The sequence below is a fragment of the Squalius cephalus genome, assembly GCF_949319135.1.
Source record: "Squalius cephalus genome assembly, chromosome: 6".
Classification (NCBI taxonomy): Eukaryota; Metazoa; Chordata; class Actinopteri; order Cypriniformes; family Leuciscidae; genus Squalius; species Squalius cephalus.
Window position 1 is genome coordinate 42125265 of NC_137127.1, and position 27079 is coordinate 42152343.

The 27079-nt window shown below is 38.7% G+C and overlaps 1 protein-coding gene across 5 annotated transcripts in view; it reads left to right on the forward strand.

Moving 5' to 3' along the window:
* The window catches only part of nectin1b (nectin cell adhesion molecule 1b), a 246888-nt gene that overhangs the window by 146612 nt on the left and 73197 nt on the right, over positions 1 to 27079 (forward strand). For all 5 annotated transcript variants that reach the window (XM_079874415.1, XM_079874414.1, XM_079874412.1 and 2 more), the window contains exon 6: positions 26547 to 26694. In XM_079874415.1, coding sequence (XP_079730541.1) covers positions 26547 to 26694 — 148 coding nt within the window. The remainder of the gene's footprint in view (positions 1 to 26546; positions 26695 to 27079) is intronic.

Sequence of the window (27079 nt, forward strand, 5' to 3'; positions counted from 1 at the left end):
CGGGTACCCTGAATACAACTGTAGTGTTCATGCATTTTGTGTGTGTGTCTGCGTGCATGCGTGCGTGTGCGTGTGTGTTGTAACTGAGCAGCCTCCATGGCAAGATTTTTGACATTTCCATATATGTCTTGGCAGTGTCTGGACAGGGATTGGACAATCTGTGGTCTAGGCACCTGGTTCTACACATGGTATGCGTGTATAATTGCGATTGTCATCATTATTAAAGAGACCAGAGGCAGATCTAAGCTTAGACTCCCTTTTAGCCTGACAGCAGATTCCCCTCCTCATTGTTTGAGGATGACCTTCTTCACCTCCCCATCTTTAAAGTCAGTGCACCGACAGCAAGCTGTGAAGTGAAATTAGGACGTGCATTAAATTGCCTCTTTTCACTTGCCCAAAAAGCATCAGGCGAGAAGAGAATTCCCAACAGGAGACCTTATAAACAATGGATGTACAGTAGGTAGACATCCAGAAGTAAAATACACTTTGTATTTGACTTTGCTAACTCATTTATCTGGTAAAAGTTGGTATTTTTAACTTCTGAGTGAATCATCATCTGTCCTGGTAGGAAATGTGTGGCCCTCTACCATGAACGTATCTGATTGCTCTCAAATCACCTGGTCAATTTATCAAGGATGTGGTGGAATTGATAGTCTATTACCCTCACTATCACATGTAATCGCTCGAGGCTGATCTTTTGCCCTGGATGGTTATTACCTGTCTTCGTGTGGGCTGTTCTTCTTCCTCTATTGTATTTACTCCCTGAGCACTGGGATTGTATGATCCTATGCTACTACCATGTCCCCTACTGAAATTTGCACTTTTGTCATTCTGTTCAACTTTAAAATGAAAGCCTTACATGGAAATGCTGTCATCATTTTCTCACCCTCTTTGTAGTCATGTTGATTTCATATGCTTTTTATACCATTTTCAACAAACATGTATATTTAAACAACTAAAATACCATGTAACCTCAAACACTTTTACCATCATGCATGATTTGCAAACTAATACATTTTGACATTTGCATCACATAACCAGCTCCATATATAGGACTTTTCTGATGTTGTAAACTTGCTCGGCAGCTCAACTGTACACTTGTGGTGCAAAGAGCACGAGTCCAATGAAACACGAGTCAAGATAAAACAATTCCAGGGCTCTCAAGTTTTGAAGACAGGGGGTTGGACGGGTCGTGGGAATGGGGGTGTTTCATTAGTGTTTTTGTTGTTGTTAGAGAGAGATTATGACTGGTGTTGTTTATTGTAAGTGTTTGTTGCCTTTTTGGACTTGTTGCCTTCCACCTGCACTGTCTCTTCCTCTGTCTACTCCTCTAATGGGCCTACCCTTTTCGCCACCTTCTCTGGGCCAACATCGTCTAACCTGGCCTTTTTAGGGGGCTTTCCTCTCAGGGCGAATGAGAGGATGCTTAATTGCTTTTTACCTGACATCTTTGAAAGACAGATGCAATGATTAATGCATCCATGGCCAGGATATAATTATAAAATATGACATGATTTTAAAAGTGACCTATAACATCGACAATGCAATACACTTGAATTTATTTTAAAGCTATTTAAAGAAATATACAGAGCTATCGCAGAAACGGATGTTAAATCACAAAATTCTAAAGATGGCTGCACGCCTGTTTCTCTGGTGCATAAGGTCTATAAGTTAACAGATTTTTTTTTTTTTAAGGAATACATCATGACAAAAACAATAACATCATGTAACCCATAACCCATCACGTAACCCAAATTTACCCATATTCATGACAAGTGATGATGTCAAACACTATTGGTTCCCAAGTTGTTGATTTCCAGTGAAAATTACAGAAAGTCATAATGGGTTTGCAACAACACAATGATCAATGAAGGATGACAGAACTTTATTTTTTTTGGCGAACTATCCCTTTAATCGACAGATGTGGATGACATGCATATTATGGCATTGCTGGTGCCCATTAATGGTGTTGCAGCTGTTGTGAACATTTGCTTAACTCTGTTGGACCATGTGTTCTGTGGTGCACAATTGCTCTTTTGTCTTTTGTGTTCCCTGGGACTCCACACCAACCTTCGGCTCATAATGTTATGTTTTTCTTCTTGCCACAGAGCCAAACTATTTCTCACATTGGCTCTCCTGCCTTGGCTTTAAGATCCATTCTTCTCTACTTTTCAACAGTCTCCCCACACATTAGCTCAGGTTGCAATCTTTGGCTGTGGACAGAGGGAGGGCTCTAGGGGAAATGCATTCTAGATTGGAGAGCACGCTCCAGTGTTTCCTTAACAATAACAGAAGGTGTGGATCAACCGTAGTGTTCTTAGGCCGGGGGGAAGGGGCGCCGAGAGAAAGACAGAACCAGGGTGCGCTAGTGTTTCACGCCATCAATGAGACGTCTAAGAGTGTGTTATCTGTCTCACTTGTGTTTTTGGAAGGGATGAAAGACCCCACACTCTTACTATGAATAGAATTCATGGCAGGCATTCTCTGAGGTTTGCCAGTTATATGAACCCTGTGAACAAATTGCTTCATAAACCTCAGTCTGCACTTCCCTTACGATTAAGGACATCTATATCACTTCAGACACAGGGGGAAGTCATGTGCCTCAAAGTTTGGCAAAGCTGTAAAAAAATTGCACTCAATCTCTTTAGTGCTTTATGAAAATACTAGGGAAAGTAGAAACTAGAAGATCCACACATCATTCTATTTCCATCATAAACTGTATGAGAGAATCCAAACTGAAGAACTTATTCTACATTGCAATGTGTTTCCACTTGAGTACCTGCTTAACCTGAGTGAGTTTGCTATATATTTCCACATATGCTGAAAAGCACTTCCTGTGTTGACATCTTTATGTATTTTTTCATCTTTAATATATCTGTTGCATCTGCTCATGCATATTTTTATTTTTATTAACTTTGATAGAAAAAATGGGTTTGCAGATTTTTTTTTTAATTTTTTTTTCAGTCTTCTGCTTACTGCCATTTTCAAAAAGTAGGCTACTATGGAAAATCCTGCCAAATCAAGCCAGTCCAAGATGGTCATTAACTGGACTACCAGCTGATGGGGATCTGGCTGGACTGGAGGACCATGCTTGAACTATCTACAATGTTCCAAAAAAATCCAGCTTTACCGTAAATGGGATATTCACCCAAAAAAAATTTGTTCTGTCATTATTTTCTCAACCAATATATTAACATTCTGCCATTATTTGCTCAACCAATATTGTTCCAACCCCCACAAATAATTAACATTATTAAAAAAATGTTTTGCTGTGGAACACAAAGGGATTTTGAAAGGGTTCTGATATAACAAAAAAAAAAAAAAAAACAACGTTCCTTTCCGAACACAAAGCTATCATATGTCTTCAGAAGTCTTGAAATGTATTTTTATGGACCATTTTATGGTGCCATCTTGACTCACTGATAGCCAGCTACCATATTTTTGCTGGATATTTCCCAATTTACTGAATGATTGCTACTGTATTTTACCCACCAAGGTCACTGTGATTTTGCCAAGTAAGACATGACATATTTTGTTGATCCTGGAACAACATTCCTGTCCAAAAATGTTGTCCTAACCATTTCCCTACCCCTAAACCTAAACCTAAACCTACCCATAAATTATTCCAAAAGTCAGAGGGAAATGATAGATGAATAATACTGATGTAGAAGCACCTAACCCTGGTTGTAAGCCTAAACTTGACATAAACTGTAAACTTGTCCCTCAAATCTGATTGGTTGATTTTAATTTTGCACTTGGTGAACGTCTCAGGTTAGGCATGTAACTATGGTTCCCTGGGAAGGGGAACAAGATTGTGTCCTCTAGAGGTGTTCCCCATAGTTTCCTCTAGAGGACGCAGTGCGAGTTCCCACTCGAAAGGGAAATTATGTTCACCTCCCAACCATGGCTCATTGGAAAAGGTTTTGTGATGTCCAGAGAGTGGCGCTAAAATCGTGTTCAGTTTTACACAAAACCGATGAAAGTGAATCTGGCACCTTTTTATTACAAAGGTTGTTGTACGTATCGCAGCAGTTTGGAAATGAAATGTCCAGTGAGTGGCACTAAAACGTTAATGCTCTATTGTGTTTGAAAATAGCCTAAAACCTACACTAGACCCTACACTAAATCTAACCAATAGTGTTAACAAAAGCCAACGTGAGATAAAAATGTATTTGCTGAAGCAACCATGCCATTTTAGATTCTACAAGTCTTTGACCTCTTTTATCATGACTTGTGTTTCACAGGACTCATATCTGCTCCACTTCGCAAGTGTAATACTGTACCAGATGAGCTACCAAGCAAATTCAATACACTAAAAAAGCCATAGGGTAACACTTCATTTTGATGGTCCCTTTTGAACATTCTGTTGACTATAAGCAACTTTGCAACATGTCAACTAACCCTCATTATTAGTAGACTGCCTACTTAATATCTGCCAAGCCTTTATTGTGATGATCCTCCAACACACATTCTACTGAATATAAGTATCTTTGCAACTACAGTACATGTCAACTTATTCTAACCCTAACCCTACCAGTCTACTAATACTCTACTTACACTCTAATGAAAGTTAGTAGACATGTAGGTGCAAAGTTACTTATAGTCAACAGAATGTGTTAAAGGGACCATCAAAATAAAGTGAAAGATATGGCTGGTATTAGTGTATTAGCTTGCAAATCGTGATAAATGTGTTTTGAGGTGATAACATAGTATTGTGTGAGACACTGCACAAAAATAAGCCATTATTAATCATGAATCTGCCTCAGTAATCATAATCGTTGTGAAAAGGAATGCTGAATTTTACTGAACATTTTACTGAAAATGGCAATGCATTTTGTGTACGATTTTGGGGTTTTGCAAAAATGTAGGTAGAGCCTATGTCACATTCCATTGCCATGGTATAAATCTGGCACTCTGAGGTAGTTAAAAAATGTACATGGTAATACTATTTAATACTTTTGTAAGTATGTACTGTATGCGAGATCTGTTAAATAGTGGAAAACACCAAATAAAGACTACAGGAAAGGATTTGTAGAAATGTAGAGGGCAAACATAAGTGAAATACCATTTACAAAGTCTGCTGCCTCTATGTAAGCTCATAATATTATAATATAATGAGTTCTGATTATTTGAGCTTGCAGTAGGAGTGCCACTACTCTATGCGCACTGTGAAGAAAGCAAGCATGCCTCACCTAGCGTATAGAGACATTGAAAACCCACACCGCACATATACACGGCACCTGGGTCTTTGTACAGCAAGCTGTTAACTGGAGTCACAAATTAAAGCGTTGACCTCTTGATGCTTAGCGTGGAGACACTTGGCTTGCAGGAAGAAGTATTTGAGAGAGAGAGAATCAGAATATACCTAAGAAATTTGGTTTCCCTGTTTTGAGCTGATACTATAGATGCCCTAAAATAAACATGCGGCCCGGCACGGTGAGGGAAACGGCATTGCATCAAGGTAATACTAAAGCAAACTGTTCTGAATGAATTGAATTTTCCTCAGTCGTATAAAAAACAACTGACCTTGGACCAGGAAAGTATTAAGGAGACGTATCAAAGCCTCTCAAGAACAGGAAATGGGTCTCACCTTGGAACATCCCATGATGTTGTAATATTTTCCCATGGTTTTGTGAATGGTGTTACTATGACAGCACTTTATAATGACATGATTTTACTTGTGCAGAGCATAAAAGCATGTTTAACAATTCAATACCGTCCTTTTAGTTTGAGTAAGCTTGTGTTCACTGCATTTCATTGGCTGAATTCATTTATGGTTCTTGTACTTGCTGCCAATGTGCTTTATATTGTATGCATATGCCTTATGACTCAAACAAACCAAAAGCTACACCCTCACCACATGTGTGCAGGTAATTCATATTGAGTCAAATTTGGACGGGAGGAGGCAAGACCGATTTTTTTAGGGCAGGGGTGTCCAACCCTGCTCTTGGAGGGACACTGTCCTGCAGAGTTCAGCTCCAACCCCAGCTAATCAAGGTCTTACTAGGCATACTAGAAACTTCCAGGCAGGTGTGTTGAGGCAAGTTGGAACTGGACAGTGACACTCCAGGACCAAGTTTGGACATCCCTGGCTTAGATCATTACATTTAAACACATTTCAAGGGTTCTGCCAGTAGTGGGCACTCATGCAACATAAGCAATGTCGTACATCTGAGTGAACGAGATGGGCGGAGGGAAGTTAGCGAGGGAAAGGCATACAAAAAATGGACTCAGCCCAGAACGTTACGAATGAGCAATTGCATCATTAATTGATTCAATCATTGAAACATTCAGGAACTAAACACCACTGCTACTTCACTTTTTATTCTGAAATATTTTCGTTGGAGAAGCAATAACAAGCAAAGCAACTGGCTATATTGGGTCTAAAACATGTTACACCACAATAAACTTAATTTTGTTTGCACTTTTGTAGGCTATATAAGCAATATCACAATATCATTGCTAAGACAATTTTTTTTTTTCCTTAATTACATGGCTGTCAGCTGTACTGTATTTGCCAGGATGTCCTGTATTTTGAGCAACAACAAAAATAAACTTCCCGTATTAAAGTGTCAAAACAATAAATTGTGATTTAATAATAAAATATAAATAAAACATTGCTTTAATACACCTTGTATGGACAATGAAGAGTAGCACGTCTGTCGATACTTTATTAACTCCTGACAGTATTATTTGCCCCATCAACTCAAAGCTCAAATTATAATCTTTATGCAGTGCCTTTCAATATATTCCAGCTGAATACATGACAGTTCCTTGTGTTCTCTGGTGGTTTAATTAGAGCTAAATGTATGTGTGATTTCAGCTGTCAAAGGAGAGACATCTAACCAGCCATCGCCAGCCTGACAGAGTGATAATTCAGATGTGCTGACAAAAAGGGTTTGCTTATATCCTCATGAACAGACATGCAAGTCTTAATGCACATAGCTGGGTGCATATTGCATACGGCATACGATTGTTGCCACAGTTTTGACTTTAGTTTCACATTCTCATTGCCAGCCAATCAATCAGCCATGAGGTGAATCTTGCCATGTTTTGATAGTTTCAGAAATTTTCTTTTGCAGTCAAAACATTAACAACATCATCGCAAAAGCTTGCTTGGCTTTTTGACAATACTATTTGAATTTCATGTCAATAGCCTTGGGTCTTACCCAAGATCTTACTATGCCCTTTAAGTGGAGTCAGAAATATCTATAATTAAGAGTTCAAAGTACATAAACGATCAAGCAAAGTTGTATGTACAAGTGGAAAACTCAGAATTCTAGATGATACACGAGTTGCAATGTTGAAAGGGATAATATAGATAACATCATAAATTATTTCAGTAACACTTTATTTTACAGTGTCGTAGTTACACGTTACATGTAGTTACTGTAGTAATAACTATTAATTATGCATGATTACATGCAATTAACTCTAAATCAAACCCCAATCCTAACCTTAACCCTTTATTAAGTAGTTCATTATTATTACTCAATACTCAAATGTATAATTACACTGTAACTCAGACACCTTAAAATAAAGTGTAACCATTATTTCTTTGGGTTTGTTGTTACACAATATAATTATTTTGTTTTGTTTAGACTTCTTCCACACTCTTAGAAGAAAAGAACCTTCAATGGTTATGTCAGTTGCTTCATATATAGAACCTTTATAAGATACTTTATGGATTTTGTTTTAATTTATTAATTTTGTTTTAATTATTTTTTTTTAATTCAATTAAATTTTATGAATTATAAATAATATTTACACTTGTAAATATGCTTTATCAAGAAAAACATTAAATAACACATTAAACATGAAATAATTTGTCATTTATTCTTATATAGATCCTTTTTGGCATGAAGGGTTCAAGAAACCAAGGGTTCTATATGGAACCCCATTGAACCTTTTTTTCTAAGAGCGCATGTTATTTTTCCAACTTGAGTGAGTGACTTGTCATAATAACGAATGCCTGACTTGTAGGTACGACTTTACCAGGCAGCAGTATTGCACAATCTGATAAGCAACAATTGTAAAGGACAACAAATTCCTGTGCGCTCGGCTTTAGGAAGAGTCCAAGCATTCTTGCTATTCCTCTCCTGCATGGACATCATGCTAAGGCTTGAATGGAACTCTCATTTTGAGCTAGTTAGTTGCACCCAGCCTGCTGGAAAGCCTTGGGTTGCCCAGTTTGTGGTATTTTAATGATCTATTTTATTTGGGGGATGATTACCTGTAGACAGAGATCTCCTGCTGGACCTTACTGGACTGACAGGAAACAATGGACACAATGGTCTATTTTTGATTGTGTGCCCGCATTATAGTGGTCACGCAGCTGTTATTTATTTATCCATCTCTGTTTTGTGGGAAGGAATGGGTTGTTCATAAGCTTAAAGTACGGATTTAATTACAAAAGTGTTACTCATTGTGAACAGAAAGCCCAGAAGCACTGTCGGAAAAAAAAACAAAAAAACACTGCTATGGTGCGTCTTTTGTACAGTGTGTTACTGGAACAAAATGCCTTCATATTAAAACAAACTTGTAAAAGAAAAATTTCCGACATTATTAGAAGCCCTACCGTCTCGTAACAAGGGTATAGCAGCTGGGTGGTTCTTTTATTGCGATTTATTTGTTTATGGGCCGCAAAGAGGCTGAATGGCCTCAGGTGCTTCTCCCCTTGTACCAGAGGATTCAGAAGCCAATAACGTGGCTGGTTTTGTCTTAATAAACACATACCAGGTGTTAGCAATTTGTCCTTAATGAAGTGTTGCCCTCTGCAGAGTAGTGAAGAACAACTATCAAAAACAATCAGAGTCGCTCTCCCAGGAGGCCTTAGGAACTGAGACCGAAAGGGCAGGATGGCCAGGACGAGTCAGCCTGTCTTACTGCATGGAGAGTTAGTGGGGAAACGGCAGTGGAAAACAGGATGACATCAAGACCTTGTGGTTCTGAAGGAGACAGGCTTGAAAATGTGTAACTTTAATGAGAGCGTGGATTTAGCATGGGGTGAACGAGAAGGGAAGGATCTGCAGACGCTTTAAGTGGCGCTCGGAGTTGGCAGCGAATAACACAGATTTATGAACTTCATTAAACCACATTTCTGTTTCTTTATTGGGGCCTGTGGTATTTGGCCCACATGGGAAAAAAACAAGGGGAAATAAAAAGGAGCAATGCTACTCTGCATAAATTGCTTGCAGATCTTCTTCATGCCCACACGATTCCTCACCCATGCTTTTTTTCCCTCTCTTGAGACGGTTCTGTTTTTGATGGAGTTCTCAGTGTCTTGGCACCAGGAGTGTGAGGTTGTAATAACATACCCATCACTGTAGTCTTTGGAAGGAACAGGTGGCTATCATTGGCAGACATATTCTCTTTTCATTGCCATGATGGCATGACTAAGTTACTAAACTTTCAGTCTGTTCGCTCCAGGTGCCCAGGAGCTCTGGAGCGAGGTATGGAGAAGCCATTGGTTTAGTGTCTTGTGGTAAGCATTGGAGACGAACACCAGGTTCACCCTTTGGAAAACAATTCGAGCCAGCTGGAGCATTTTCAGTTGGCGATGTGCATGGCTCAGTATTAAAAGCTCAGAAAAAGCTGTTTTGTCTAATGTGCACCACATTAATCCAGATGGAAGTGTGTTTTTACACATTTGTAGATGCACCCTGCTATTTGATGGTGCATCAATTGAATAGAGCCTTCTTGTGTCAAATATTGTGAAGATAGAATACAATATGCAACATACCCTACCAGGCAAAAGTTTGGTATAATTAAGATCTTTTTTTTTTTATGTGTTTGAAAGAAGTCTCTTATGCGTTTTAATATATTTTAAAATGTATGTTATTCCTGTGATGTCAATGCTCAATTTTCAGCATCATTACTCCAGTCTTCAGTGTCACATGATTATTCAGAAATCATTGTTATATGCTGATTTGGTGCTGATTTATCAATAATCGTTTTTATTATCAATGTTGAAAATGTTTTGTTTTCTACTTAATATTTATGATAAGCTTGATTATTTGTAATGTTTGAAATAGAAATATTTTGTAACATTAGAATTGTCTTTACGGTCACTTATACACTACGGTTCATAAGTTTGGGTTACTAAGAAATAACTTTTATTCAGCAAGGATACATTAAATTGATCAAAAGTGACAGTAAGGGCATTTATAATGTTTAAAATAGATTTATATTTCAAACTAATGCTTTTCTGGATCCTTTAAAGACTAAAAAGTCACATATATAAAATGTCATATGCTCTATGTGTGTGTGTGTGTGTGTGTGTGTGTGTGTGTGTATATATACATATATATATATATATATATACACACACACACACACACACACATATATATATATATATATATATATATATATATATATATATATATATATATATATATATATATATATATATATATATATATATATATATACACACACATACATGACATTTTACAGTCATTAAATATTACATTTTTAACATTTCGATTTCTGTACATGGACACAAATGAAAACATGTGAGAAAATAACATTCAGTAGATGAACAAACCGGTTTCCATTTAAGTCCACTGGCATGCCAGTCATGGTGACAGACTGTTAGTCAGTTGGAAGAGGTCTGGTCCAGGTGGGCCAAGCTGATTTCTGGGCCTCTCATTTTAATGCGCGACTCATACTAGAATGTGTGACTAACATGTTACAGTGGAGCCTTGCCACTTTGAACCTTTAAAAAATGTTAGCACAAGGGTAAAAAGGCCAGGATGGAAAATACCCAGATGTAGGTTGACAGAACTCTTCACATAACAATTTCAATGCCTTCCCCCTCTCATTCTCACACCAAAGGTACATGCTCTGCATGAGATGTACTGACAAGGAAGTGTGCCTAATAATTCAAGATGCTTGCATGCATGTAGCGCCTATACTTAACATGATCTGACACAGTCCTAGGAAGAATAATAGCATTCCAAAGCCATGGCGGCATCCATGTCTATTATATAGTAGACAAAAAAAACAGTATATAAAAAGAGTTATGTTCGAATTAGTATTCATAAAGCAGTAGGCAAAAAACACGGATGACTTACTATTAGATTCTGAAGTGTGCATCTTATGGACACTTTACTATCCCTTGAGGCCACAGGAGAGGATTTGTGAATGGCAGTGAATTGACGCAACTGATCCTGGTAGGTCACATGACAATGACAACGTGACGAATGTAGTACATCCAGATTAGCAGAGGTGTAAAGATAAGGTACAACGGGGCTAAAGGCGCAGTTGACTTTATTCTCTTTTAAACCACTAGATGGCACATAAATTCATCTCAGCACTTTTGCACTTTGTGCACTTGAGAATTTGGCTGATCCTTGACACGATCACGGACACCAAAGCAAAGTTGATTCTGTGGTAATTTGATCTACTTTTTATTGATTTTTAAAAATAGATTTATGTAAAAATGTAGTTCTCTTACGAGAGTACTCTCGTGTTGCGTAAGTTTAGCTTACGCTACGGGAAAACTCCTTTTCTCAAGAATACTGACGCAAAAAATTATCCTTAATTTTTAAACATGTAAAACGCATTTGCTGCAGCAGGCAGACACGAGGCAGCTCGCGTGCCCATTGGCTGCTCTGCAGCAACTGCTGCAACCTATCAGTGCGTCTTGGCATGACTCCAGCGCCAATGGGAAGCCTTCCCGCGCTACGTCATGACCCGCCGAAATGGGTGTGGCCTAAGCCTATAAATACCCATCGCCCAGGTTGCACAATGATTTCGTCTCCTTCAGCGAGTGACTACACTTCGCTGGATCTCTGAGAAGAAGCTGCGTCGTCGAAAGGCACTTTCAGCTGGACGAGCTCGAGTTTGAGGATGCCGGCTGGATATTCGCCGCCTTCACTCGCCGTACCTGCTGCGCTATCCGGCGCTTATATCCTTTACTGCTCCGTGTGTGTTCGCCGCTGCGACACACACATTTTCTCTCTAAAAGAGCCAGGAATTTCTAAATGCCTCCTACCTTCTGCGGCTCGTCTAGAGCCGTCCTCAGCGTCGGGGATCACCACGTGCTGTGCACTTCCTGCCTGGTGAAGGAACACACGGACCACGCGCTCGCCAATGGCGGCTGCCAGGAATGTGAGTCATTGCCTCTCTCGACCCTGCGGGCTCAACAGGCTTTGTTCGCCATCAAGTCCGCTTCTCTCATGCCTTCTGTTGGGCCACGCCGTAAGAAGCGCCGCTCACAAAGGCCACCAGAACCTTTGGTGAAGGAGAACTCACCGGCGGCGTCCCCGCGAGCCTCCTTCTCAGAGTCCCCCGTCTCCTTCCTTGACGGCCAGCACCCCGCGGCGGTCGAGGGGATGGAACGGGATGTCGTGGAGGACGACAGCTGCTCTCTCCTTGCGTCCGGGAGCGAGGAGTGGTTGGGTTCTATCCCTGACCCCGCCCTGTCGACACAGGAGTCCAGCGTGAGGGCTTCCGTCAACGCTGAGCTTCTCCGCCTTCTCACGAAGGCCATCGAGGACCTCGGCCTTGACTGGACCATGCCCCAGGAGCCTGCGCCCAACAGGTTGGATGGCTGCTTTCTGCCAGGACGCCGCTCTGCACCGGTTTCGAGGCCCGCTCCCTTCCTCCCCGAGCTGCACGATGAGCTCTCCAGGTCGTGGGGAGCCCCGTACTCGGCCAGGATGAGGTCCTCTGTCTCTTCGATGCTCTCCGCGGTCGACGGCGCGAAAGACAGGGGATATCTCTCTGTTCCTCCGGTGGAGGAAGCAGTAGCAACGCACTTGTGTCCGCCCTCTGCTGGATGGCGGGCCAAGTCAACTCTACCTACTAAAGCCTGCCGGACCACTTCAGCCTTGATCGGCCGCGCCTACGCTGCTGCCGGTCAGGCCACATCTGCACTGCACGCCATGGCTGTTCTGCAGATTCAACAGGCCAACCTCCTCCGTTCACTGGACGAGGCTGGACCAACGAAGGAGTGTGTGACGGACTTGAGGAGCGCGACGGACTTGGTTCTCAGAGCTACAAATGCCGCCGCCCAGGCCTTTGGCCATAACATGACCTCCCTCACCATCACAGAGCGTCACCTGTGGCTAACGCTGTCCGACATGTCTGAGTCCGACCGCGCCACCTTTCTACATGCTCCCGTTTCTCCTGCCGGTCTCTTTGGTCCCTTGGGGGTTAGAGCCCACTCGACTAGAGGCATGGCCTCGTCGTGGGCATGGACAAGTGGGGTCTCACTTCATGACATTTGTATGGCAGCAGGCTGGGCTTCACTGTCTACATTTGTAAGGTTTTATAACCTAGAAGTGCCCGCCTTACAGGCCAGGCTGTTCTCAGTCTGATTACCATATTAACATTGTCTACCCAACTCAGTTTGATTAGACTGATGATATGCTGCAACGTCCTGTGGGCTTATGCAGTTTCAAGGTTGATGTACTGCCTTAACTGTATATATGTGCGTGCACCTATCTCACATTACCGAGTCGTCCCTCCCCGTTCTGCCACTTCGAGTTTATTCCACTTTACATGAGCCCCGGGTATACTGCCCTTGGGACATTAGTGTTGGAATTCCGCACGCACGGCGTTTTACATGGGGTTCCCGTAGCGTAAGCTAAACTTACGCAACACGAGAGTACTCTCGTAAGAGAACGACACTCGGTTACTAACGTAACCTCGGTTCTCTCTAGAGAGGGAACGAGTGTTGCGTAACCTGCCGTGCTTGTGCTGCATTATGGTTTCGCTTCTAGTCGACTGAAATCATTGTGCAACCTGGGTGATGGGTATTTATAGGCTTAAGCCACACCCATTTCGGCGGGTCATGACGTAGCGCGGGAAGGCTTCCCATTGGCGCTGGAGTCATCTTCTCAGTTCTCACGCATGCATCCTGGCGCTCTCGTGAACTCACACACACACCCACATGGAAGAAAATGAATAGTTGAATAAAGTCGTTATTTTTGTTTGTTTTTTGCGCACAAAAAGTATTCTCATTGCTTGATAAACTTAAGGTTGAGCCACTGTAGTCACTTGGACTATTTTAACGATGTCTTTACTAACTTTTCTGGGCTGGCAGATATCAATTACCTAGCAGCCTATGAAGGAGTGAGCCAGCTCTCAGATTTCATCAGAAATATCTTCATTTGTGTTCCGAAGATGAACAAAAGTCTTACGGGGTTGGAACAACATGAGGGTGAGTAATTACTGACAGAATTTTCATTTTTGGGTGAACTAACCCTTTAACTTAGACATTATGCAAAACATATGATTTTAGCTAAAGTATTTGTATCAATACTTTGTGCCTTTTACTCCGTGTGTGGGGTAAAAGGCTCACCTTGCCACCTCATAAGATTTTAAAACAAACACAGTTTTTACGAACACACACGGTGATGCCTTAGAACATAGCTGACTATGAAGGCAGTTGCAAGTAAGCTAGCTTACTAGGTTTTGAAAAAGGGGTAATGTGTTATTAATTAAGGATCCAACGGAAAAAGTGGTTGCCCATGATTATCTCGTTACGATCGTAATCACAGATATAATACTAAACAGGAAATACTGTTTATGTCAAAACCATATGATATCATCAATAATCAATCACAACTTGAAGTGGTCACAAACAGGAACACATTGCTAACCAGTGGCGGATTCCTTGCAGTGAAGTGGGATTGAGAATGATGGCAGAATTAATAACGCAGAAAGTTCAAATGATAAACAAATGCAAATCTGCTTGGCCCAGCCTTCGCCACCCTGGGAGAACTGTGACCGGCGCTGGGGCCTGTATCACACTGAAGGGGAAAGAGCCTGCTGTGACCATCATACATTAATATACCAGCGTTTCTCCCTTGATCCAACTCTGCCGCAATCTGATTCTTCTCAGCATGACGTAAGATACAGAGCACAAGTTCACATCTGCAGAGTGAGAAACTGATAGGTCATGTGGTGTCTAGAAGCTGGATCTCACATTCATATCTGGCACACTGTGTGCTGTACTTGAAAGTGCCATTAGAAAAATGTTCATCTTTTAATATCTTTTAATAAACTATTCGTATCCGCATTTTTGTTGTTCATAGTTAGTTTTTTTTTGGTAGCATACATATACTGTGTGTATATATATATACTGTATATATATATATATATATATATATATATATATATATATATATATATATATATATATATATATATATATATATATATATATATATATATATGTCAGCCCAGGCTCATTAGATAAACGTACCTGTGCTGTGGCAACATTTTTGCAAAATGCTAAATACGTTGCGTACGTTTCGCGCAGTTTGTATGCATCACCGCAGTTCTGAGTAGAAATGTCCGGTGAGTGACGCTAAAAGCTCAATTATCTATTTTAAAATGACGTACACCTACACTAAACCCTAAAACTACCTGATAGTGTTAACAAAAGCAAATGTGATATAAAAACGCAATTGCAACCACGGCATTTTAGATTGTTTTTGAACTCTTGTCTTCAAATTCTTTTATCGTGACTCACCTATCACGGGGTTCGTACCCAACCTCTCCACATCACAAGTACAATTGTGTACATATTATATATATATGTACACTCGAAAGAAGGACATAAAGAAAGATCAGTCACTCTCCACTTGAGATGGATTGACCTTACTCCGTATAACAAAGACTTGAATCTTAAAAATATACATTGTGTATTCATATACCATGTTAGGTACTTCAAATAATACATTTGTCATTGTAGCTCATGTCCAAACATGGTATTACCATAGCATTTTATGGTAGTTTAGTCACACATGGACTAATATATCCATGTAACAATTCAGCCATGAAAACTATATACGAATGAATGTTAACTTACAAAGTGCCTTCCATGACGAAATGTTAAGGAGCTGAGGCCAGGGAGCAGCTCCGAGGGGTTTGACATGTGATGGAGGTGTCTACCACCCAGGAGGAGGCGGCATCACTAATCATCAAGGTCAGAGACATCATTCTGCTGCCAGGGACTACACAGGTCTATATATGGGTGAACTCTCCGCTCTCATTGAAAATCAATGGCAATTTTTCACCCTCTGAGACCGGTCAGAAGTGGCATTTCTTTTCTTTTCTTTTTCTTAAATACAATTATTAGGAAAACAAATACTGGGTACATAAGTTCTTAGGTGGGTTTCTAATATTTGCTCTTTTTTTAATCTTTTGGTATAGCTTAAATGTGTCTTGAAAGCACAGACTGGGAATATAGTTAAAGCCTAGGGCGATGTAGAATACATGGATGAAATCACGTAATTTACTGTAGCTATTCACAGAATTTGGCAACATTTGGATGAGTAATTTGAAAGTAGGGCTGTACACTTAATCAAATTGCCATTATGGACTAGTGTCTGTGAGTATTAACCTGCAAAAAGACTGCAGTTTATATATGAAGTCTGCGTGTCAGAGTGAATGAGCGGCACAGTTTGGTCTGCTACTCATACTCATGCATGCATGATGCTTGTGGTGTTTTTAGCATCTGCTGTCTCACTATATGAGGAGATGAACACACAAACTTTACCTCCAGATCTGCTCTGAGAGAGCACTTTACATGAGCATTTCACCATTTTATTTGATAAAACTATCTATCGTCAGACACAGAAACTCAAAGGCCTTCACTACAACCAAACGCCAAAATAAAGGTTTGATAATTAAAAAATCAATAAAAAACTTGAAGAAATGATGACAGAAATATGTTAGCATTGTAGAATATACTACTCAATGTAATAAGAACAAAAATAATAGCATGTGCAAATATCACACAATTTCCGTTTTAATTTATTACTCACTATGTTTGCCAAACAATTAAAGGAATTGTTCAAATTTCATTTGAATACATTTCAAAAGTTCCATGTATTAATTTGATTACCACTGTTTTGAGAATACATTTGTATTACATCATAACACACAATCCATAAAAATTAAAACAGACAACACAAATAAATAAAAAACAACTAAAAAACAAGTATTTATAAGTGAAATAGTGCCAGATACCATTTGCACCTCAGTGTATTGTAGTATATTATAAAACAGTATAATAACATATTCAGTGTATATGATTATATTTGTTAAAATCATAAATAGATGCTGGATCATTGGGACATTACTTGTCCTTGTCTTTGTCCCTGTTCTTAAAGCCCTACCCCTAACCCTACCCGTTTTATTCCCTTTATTAAATACTAGTTAGGCACTTGTCCACTTTTCAAAGATCTTCTTAATTCTATTTATAATAAATGATTCTCCAAGCTGATATGCGATGGGAAAAGTTTAGAAAAAGGCGGATTCGAACTCAGGTCAGTTGCATCAAAAGCTTACGTCAATCGCCTTACTCTTCACACCACTGCTCCAGTACCCAACTGGATTTCTTTTGTAATTTTGTGTGGCTCAATCAAACAATGGTGGACAGAATTAGGGTAAATAGCCTCTGCTAACAAGACAATCCTGAAAAAAAAAAAAAACACTTTTCAAAGGCCATTTTATTGTAAACATTTTAATAAATTCAATTTTTAAAATAAATTCAATTTATTAAAAATACCTTTTGATTATTAACATTTATTTAAACCATCAAACAGAATCCATAAATATTAAAATGGATAAAAGAGAACAGAGAATTTTATATATTTTATAGGACCCTATACACAATAGAACATTTATTCACATTAAACCATAAAGGTTTTATAGAACTTTAAGAGTGTGGAAGAATTGTGAAGTGTGTTCCAGTAGTGCCATAAAAGTTCATCAGATCCTCTCTTGTGGTAACTCAGTTGTTACCACAAATGGACTTTCTATTGTTGTCTCATGGCTACAAATGTCAAAACAAATAGAATTTTCAATTAGTTTGCTCACCGAACGCCCATAACCGAGCAATCATAGCAGAAAGGCTGTCAAAAAACGGCCCCTGTGATTCTTCGTTTATGATCGACAAACAGGCTGTCATGCTTTGGAGATGGGTGGGAGACCATTGCACTTGCTTGCCAGCGGCTTTTGAAAGTTTATAGCACATTACAAACCTATTGATCACAGCTCTGGGCAGGCCTGGTGCTCTTACAGCAGAAAAGAGCCTGTTGTCTGTAATGCAGTTGCACTGATAGGCCATTATTTAACTCCAACATAATTCAATGCCCTTTATACCGCATGCTATCACAACAAAGAATAATATTGAGTCCCTGGGGTTTGGCCTTAAAGTGTTTGCTGTGTCATTTCTGCTGCTGTGAACTTTATGTATCTCTTTCTAGATGGCACTAAAGATTCAGGTTATGTGCTGATTAGAAAAGTTAAGTCCGACGTGCCATCCCATAAGAAAGCTTTATCGCTCAGAGATTTCATTGATGTGAAGACTTGATGGAGTTCTCAGCTGTGTTTTATTTAAGCAGCCACTGTGTTTCTCCTTTTAAAAATTTAAACGATTGCTGACATGGAGTTTCAGTTCATAGGCCCTATAAATCTCATGGTCTTCAATCTTTTGTTAAAACTTTTGTTTTAAAGGTACGTTTACACGACAACGATGTACTAAAAACGGAAACGTTTTTCCTTCTCATAAAGACGACACCATTGTCAAAACGATCCATTTGTCATTCACACAGATCCGCAAATACAACTAAAATTGCTGTATTATACTACCAGGCCAGTAGTTGGCGATGTCACTTTGTAAAGAAACATTAAACACCTGTAGACTGAACACGTTACATGCGTGCACATGACTTCACCGTATTCACAGATTAGCATTTTTGTAGTTTACATGATAACGCTATCTTTTTCAAAAACTTGCACTTTAAATTTCGTTTTCAAAAGTTTGCGTTTTCAGACCCTAAAAGGCTGTTGTTGTGATTAAACGCTCAAAACGCATACATAATTTTACGTTTTTAAGTTGAAAACAGTGTCGTGTAAACGGACCGTAAGACTTTCCATTAGTGAAGTCTCAGCAAAAAATCTCAAGATTGGAGATATTAAATTTGTGACTTTTCCTTCTTGGATCAATTACATAAGAGAATGTCCATGATAAATAAAAAAATACATTTTCATTTAAATTTCCAGGTTAAAACACACATTATTAGTTCTAAGTTTTAGTTCTCTTTGAATTCAAGTTGGTTAAGATTGTTTCTGAAAAACTTTTAAAATATTGTCTTAATAAAAAGAAAAGAAAATAAATTAATGTGCACATCTTATCATTATTCTCAAAACAATGTATATACTTTTCAAAATACAAAGCTTATTATTATTATTATTATTTTATTATTCTTTTTATCTCCTTTTTTTTTACAAACGTCAGTAAATAATTCAGAAATATTATTACGTTGTTTAGGGAGCAGTATGCTTTGGTTGCACATAATCATCCTGCTCATCATAGAAGACATCATTGTATGTATGAATTTCATTGTTAATGTATTTTTGAGTATAGAATATGAGCAACATATCACTAACTCTTTTTTGGGATGTCCCGCCTTATCTGAGGCAAGAAATCCCATAAGAAAGAAAAATCATCTTTTTAATATCTCGCATCTTCAAACCTGAAGCACGGGTGTTCCATAATCCAGATCCTCAGGCATTGATCAAAAAGATCATACCTTACAGTTTAATGGAAAAAGTTGTTTCAATATATCCTGCGTTCCCTCTCCCAGCAATGCGTTCCCAAGTTTAATTGAATCTTCCAGCATGCATGGCTTTGCCACTGTAACACCATCCTGCAGGGGCTAATTGAATTTCCCTCTGTATGCTTAGCTATACATTTTGAGAACTGGATCGATTTTTCCATCCCTCATAGAGCTAGGTGTTGAACAAGGTAATTAATAAGAATCGCCGTAACAAAGCCTTGCTCCATCTCTCGCCAGGATGACAGAGTAATTTCAGCTTTTTCAGGACCATACAACTCTTTACACAACTGGACTTTTTGATTTTATCTTTTTCTCTCTCTTTAAAGTGAAAAGTTTTTTTTGTGAATTAAAGGTGGAAAAGTTTGCAAGTAGTGTTTAATTGCAAAAAGTAATTTCCTTAATGACTAACAATACTGAGTGCAATTTACTCTTAAAGGAACACTCCACCGTTTTTTTAAATAGGGCTTATTCGCCTTCTTTCCTACATTTAGATAGGTGGGCAAATGCATTTTTGTCTCAGTGCATGCATTGTTTTAGTTTGACAGGGTCGGCGCAAGCTTAGCTTAGCTTAATGAATGGAATCCTTTGTTGCCAGCTAGCATATCTCTGCGCCCAAGTAGCAGTGCTTCGCCTGTGCTTCCCCCTAATATAGTCCCAAGTCAATATCTGCCTAGGAAATTGCCTAGTGTTAATCTGCATCGCTATTTGTACTCGTTGTGAATATGCAGGCCACAAGAAGTAATTAGGTTGTTTTTTTTTATCACTTTTACTCAGGACATGCTAGCTAAAACAATGCATGCACTGAGACAAAAATGCATTTGCCCACCTATCTAAATGTAGGAAAGAAGGTGAATAAGCCATATTTAAAAAAAAAACGGTGGAGTGTTCCTTTAAAACAAGTTTAATGTTAACAAGTCTAAATACCTTACTGTATATAATAATATTTTAATTGATATCTAATATAAATTAAATAATTTGGTGACATTAAAGTGATGTTTGCATTGTTCATTGAATAATACTTTGCTAAGATAAAAACAAGAGATAATTTTTAGTTTGTTTGCATGTTATTTTGTTTTGTATTGGTAATCCAGCATGAATTCATTTGATCATCCCAAAAGCTTTTGCTTTTAAATGTTCTGATTGGCTTCTTGGTGAGACACTCCCAGTATAGAGTCAGAGTGCTGCAGTCGTTACGTCAAAACCTGGAAGACTAATTTGCCCCTGGATCCCTCAGATGTTCTTATGGGTTTTTGAAATGGGTTTTTTGAAATTATAAGTAAAATAACGTATAAAATGTAAATTACTCACACGCATATTGAAAACGCAAATTTTGAAGCTGTTATGTTTATTTGAAAGAAAAAAAGATATATTATAAATGTTTATAATAAGTAACTTGATAAGAATGTTTGGGGTGTAGGTGTGTGCAGGTTACGTTGTAGAACAAAACACAAAAGTATTGTCAACTTATGTTTGACATAGCTCTTATTTTACTAATACATTTAAATACCCCATTATAAAACCCATTCTCGAGGGAACCAGTGGCGGGTTTTGGCATCATCCATGCACCACTCTATTTTAAAAGAGAATGTCAGAAAATCACAGTATCCACTGAGGTTCCTTAACAGGAAAACTGCATTTGGAATCTTTTCTTCATTGTGTGTGTTGTGTTATGTAACACAAACTGCTGCATTAAGGCAACTGAAAGCAAGCCCAAAGGGCAACTACAGTTTTAGGAATAAAACTCGTTGCAGAAAAGCCCTTTCTCTTTCCTTACTGTATCTTTTATGCCCTTTTTTTCTCAGTATGTTGCCTTAAAATGATCTGCAGATTGGGTAAATCAAGTGCCATTTTGAATAGGAAACAAAAATGCAAAACTCAAGCACACACGCACAAAAAAAGGCCAGTGAACAAAAATATATATTTTTTTTTCTCTAAAACTTCAGTTGAATGGTTGAGCTTTGTCAAAAACAGTATTTATATAAAAAAATGTATTTTCCCATCATGTTGATGAAAGGGTCCAAGTTTTCCTGATAAATAATGGCATCCAATTGCAACCGATCAGAATCAAGCATTCAGCAGATATATAATTACAATTTTGACTGTGTTTTATGGTTTTAGTTGTTTCTGTTGAGAACATCAAGACTTCTGAAGGACAGACCATAATCGTCATTTTAAGGGGGGATAAAGACAGCTGATATGTTTAAAACTATTTTCTTTTCATAATAAGTTAATGCAATAGTTTGTCTAAGACATCTACACTGTAAAATATGAGATCATTAATAAGTCATGAGGACATACGTAAGGGAAAATGTACATCCAGCTGGTTGTTATATTTATGCACAGAATAAACCCAGACTGGGTGAACATGGTCTTGCATCACTCTGAAGGGGTTTATTATGCGATAACAATCGGCTGGATGTACATTATCCCGCTTATTATGCGTCTACTTGCCACATAAGTAAACAATTAGACATTAAATATTGATCTGAGTCGAAATATTTTATTAGCTCTTTAAATGCAAAGCTTCCACAGACAAAGCAGTTGCTAAAAGAAAGTTCAAACTAGACTGATATTTAAGGGATATGGTACAGTCATACCACTTATTACATGGTATTTCACCATATAAATAATTATGGGGATGAGAGATATTGATTTGAGATGAAAATTGTTTTAAAATCGTACCTGTTTGTTATCTTATCTATTACAGTGTACAAAACAATCGTCGCAAAATGGCAGCAACTTATTCCATTACTTTAACTCATCAAAATAATTTAACCAATTTCGGCGTAATGTTTTTAAGCTATAAAAGATCAAATTAGGCCCAAAAGAAAAGAAAAAAAAAGAGTTTAAGTCACTTACAGCCAACTTGATTGTACTTAGAAATTTAAGGCAGCAGCTGAACTTTAAGTTGAATTAGTATGTCTCAAAAAATAAAAAAATAAAAAAATTGCTGTTAAAAATATCTGAAGGACACTGAAGTGTGGCATATTTGCGGAAAGTGGCAAGCATTTTTCCCTCCAATTGGATGTTTCAGACAACATGACTTTTAAGTAGCCAGCAGGAAGCACAGCGTCTGAGGTCAGCGCGGGCCCCAAAAGCAGTCCTCCCAAAGTGACATGTAATTGCTTACACTGTCCGCGCTGAGTGTCAAGCACAAAGTGTGCGCCGGTGTGGGGCGGTTTGCGGGTTTGGGGACATGTGCTGCCATTGTTTGATGTTATGTGAAGTGGTGCTCCGAATGTCCATCATTGTGTTCTAGAGAGAGTCAGCCAAGCGATCAGAGGCTGTTGGGGGGGGAAAAACACCCCTGGGACAGATGCCTCGTCCTGTCAGGAGAGACAGTCATGGTCAGATAATAATGAAGACATCATGGGGGTTATAGATAGGAGTCTTACACAGAAGAGTCTTGAAAGTGTTTAGAGATTCTCACAGCACTAGGGGAGCAGCCATTGATTCTGCCCCAGGTTTGCATTATTGAGGTTGGCAGATTCTGTTTGAGGTTGGAATCCTAATGCAGCTCTGCCATTCAATTCGGGATCTCTGGAAGTCATTGTGCCTTGATGTTTGATGGAGTACTCACTAGTTAAAGATTCATGAGAATGCATTATTCTATTTTCTGCCTTCCTTTCTAGTACTATTGAATCAGCGAGTATGCATTTTTTGGGCAAGTGTGAAACTTTATAAATCTGTGTTCATGATCTTGGATCAGCCAGTGATTGAGGATTAGAGTTTAATGAAAAACACGGATTCATCCAAGGACAGATCCACCCTTTCTTAGCAACAATGATAGTCATATAATTAGATCACATCATATCTATATTTCATATCACATATTTGGGACATGCCAATTACTTGTTGAAAGGGAATAACAACTTTTTTCTAGACACGTAATATCAGATCCAAATGTCTTTCTTGGCTTGAACCCCAGAGTTGGTCGCTAGACTTGCAAAGAGAAATTCACTTTAACACCAGTCTTACATTTAAAACCAATAAAGTTAGAACTTGTCAATTGTTTATTCTAGACAGCAATGAGAATTAAAAGAAAATGCAAACTCAAGTATCTAAAAAAACAAAAAACAACTCAGTAATCCCAAATGTTTCTCCTCTACAGCAGGGTCCCTCAAATTCAGCCCTGTCCTGCAGAGTTTAGCTCAAACCATGATTTAACTCACCTATCTATAATTTTCTAGCAAGTTTGAAGACCTTGACAAGCTTGTTCTGGTGTTTTTGATTAGGGCTGGAACTTAACTCTGCAGGGCAGTGGCCCTCCAGGACCGGATTTGAGGAACCCTACTCTAGAGTTTCAGAAGAGATCTCAATAATGCTTCAAACTCTGCTCAGATTTGCCAAGATACCAAATGCTACAATCAAAAGTCAGAGATTACATTACGAACTCCAGTGTTTCTCATCAAATTCTTCCCGAGACTTTCCTGCAGAGTTTTGCTCCAACCCTAATCAAACACACTTGAACAAGCTAATCAAGGTCTTCAGGCTTACTAGAAAGGTACAGGCAAGTAAATTTGATCAAGGTTGGAACTAAAGTGGACCTAGAGGGCTAGAGTTGAGAACCCCTGCTCGATACTCTCTTTCTGCGTGTCTTAGGGTTATGTTTAGTTCTGTTCAGTTTCATTGTGTTTTAGTTTGGTTTTCCCTGTTCCCATTTCCCGTTCACACGACACCGTTTTCAAATAAAAATGAATAACTTTTTTTTTATGTGATTTCATTAACTCGACAACGGCATTTTGGGTGTGAACCAAAGACAGTTTAAAAAACACGGTTTGAAATCGCTGGTGTAACCAATCACGTCAACGAGTGGATCTCTGAGCTGGTGCGAGTGAGTGGAGGCGGGCCTAATTTGCATATCCATATAGAACCGCGTATACTAAATTAGGGAAGGGTGTAGAGTTAAATTCGAGCTATTTTAAGGCATGAAGAAATTGTTTTCAAGGAAAAAAAACGTAAAAATATGTCCTTTTGGTGATCAAAGATGAGTTTTAAGGGATTACATTATTGACTACAGGGGGGCTTTAAGCCCTTAGTTCCCTTTGTTCAGTGTTCATTCTCTTAATAAAATTAAAAAACAGTGACAAATCTGATATTTCAGTGAATTGTACCTGAGGCCTCCATGAAGTCTTTTGAACTATGAAAGATCAACCACTGAGCAATACAATTTTCCTGGCTGCAAAAGCACTTGCATGTAAATCAATCCAACAACCCAATCGATTACACTCAGCACTCAGCAGTATATGACAGCACAATCACCCAGAAAGCCATGGAAGCACACAAATTCTTGCAAAACAAGCCAGAATACCATTAAACAGCAAGAATTAAAAGTTATTTATGACACGAGCGATAGAAATATATCACCCCAGCCACAATGAGCTTTTCTTTTGCTTATTGTGTTCAGTTATATTACATTTCTTGGCCTGGTTCCTGTCTACAATAATTCTGTCATCTCCTGTATTTAGTGATTAAATCTAAGTTTTGCACGTCTGAACATAATGTGGATCGGTAGTCTAGTCTGTAGACAAATTATGACGTGATTGACTGTAGCACATATGGTGCCACTGTGATCACTCTCACCCCCTGCTGGATATCAATCACATTGCACCGCTTTTGTGATACCCTTGACAGTAGAATGTTGACATTTGCTGCCAACATTGACTGTTTTTGACACAAACTAGAGGCCAATCATAAAGTCAGAAACAGCTGCCGCAGTCTTCATAACATATTTGCCCCAATATTCTGCCAAAAAAAAAAAAAAAAAAAAAAACAGTGGCTTAACACCCACGAACAGCTGCTCAGTTGGGTTACATGAGAGAATGTGCATTTGCTGGAATGCATTATGTCTTGATTGTTTTTGCTGGCATTTTTACATAAACAGTAAGATCTAAAAGTACAGTCCTATCAATGGGAGCAGGTAAGTTCATGCACTTTTACTGAGCCTACATGCTAAAAATAAAAATTCATATACAACATGATTCTATTAGCAGATCTTATACAATATTTGTGTGGTTGGTTGACTGCTTTCTCATAACAACCTTATTTACTTAGGAAAAAGTTAATGGTCCAATCTAGCTAGAGGCTAGCCTGTGGGGATCACCGCACTGCAGTATAGCTTTTGTGTTTTATCCGCTGAATACAAAGGGAACTGCTGCTTTCAGCTCTGATGCAAGGATTACAGAAGAAACCTTTTTACCTTCACACCTCAACAGCATTGACTGAAATTCACACATATATTTGCTCTCAGTCTCTAAGGTTGTGAGAACATAGCCTCTCGCAACCTTTGAGACAATGATGTTTTAAAGTGTCATTCATCTTGCCTTGCACACGTAAAACTGAAAAAGTTTGTGAAAGGTGTTTCTTTTTGTAGTGTTATGTTGCTGCCTGCTTTACTTTGTATGGATAACCGGTTGAATAGTTCACCTAAACATGAAATAGTTGTCACCCTGATGTCGTTTAATGACTTTATGAAGAATACATTTTTGAGTGCAACATTCACATCTTAAATAGCATAGAATCAAGTCCTTGCCTATTTTTTTTTCTCTTTCAAATAGACTCGGATATACGTCAAAATACGGAAGAAAATCTCTGTCGCTATACTTCCTTTTCATTGTTGTGCTTCTAATCATCTTCTTTAAGTTCTAACCTACCAAGGCAAGTACCATGCCTTCATTGTCTTGTATGCTGCTTTCATTGTGGAATATGTTGTCAATTTTAGGTCTAATTGTTTAGTAAATTATGTATTTGAGTAAAAGAAGTAAACAGAGAATTCCACCCTGCGTTTTCTTCATGCTACAGTGTAAACACCGTGATGTTTTCATTATCTGTGGTCAGCTGGTGCTGTGTCAGCATGGATCCTCTTATATTTGTGATTGAAATGGTTTGTTTCTGATGGGATGAATCAAGCACTAATTGAGATAATTCACAATTCTCTCTCTTTCTGTTCTCCTGCAGAAAAGCCGATGCCTCAGGGTCCTCCTGGCGGTATATTTGGCGTCTTGGGAGTGGTGGCGGTTGGCGGTCTGATTGTAGGAGTGGTGGTCACAATATGTATGGTGTACAGGAGAGGAAAGAAGCCCCGTACAGAAACAGACAACGATCTGTAAGTACTTCCCTCACAGGTGACATTGATTGTGGGCACTTTTTGCAATGGCCAATTTTGTCCCCACCACTTAATAAAATAGCTTGCACTGCTGCAGGAATCTATACAGTAACACAGGGGAAGCATCAAGTAGAAGTTGGATTTCATTTGTGGGATTTCAGTGAAATCACAAAGCAAAATGCAAACTGTTCCTGCTGCTGATCTAAATCCACTGACATAGAGCTGCAGTCCTGGTTTATAATAATAATAATAATAATAATAATAATAATACAATTATATAATAATTATAATAAAAAATAAAATGTACATCAGGACTTCTAATAATTTCTAATCATATGTTTTTGTATATATTTCAGCTTTGACTTGGAATTTTTAATTTTTTTCT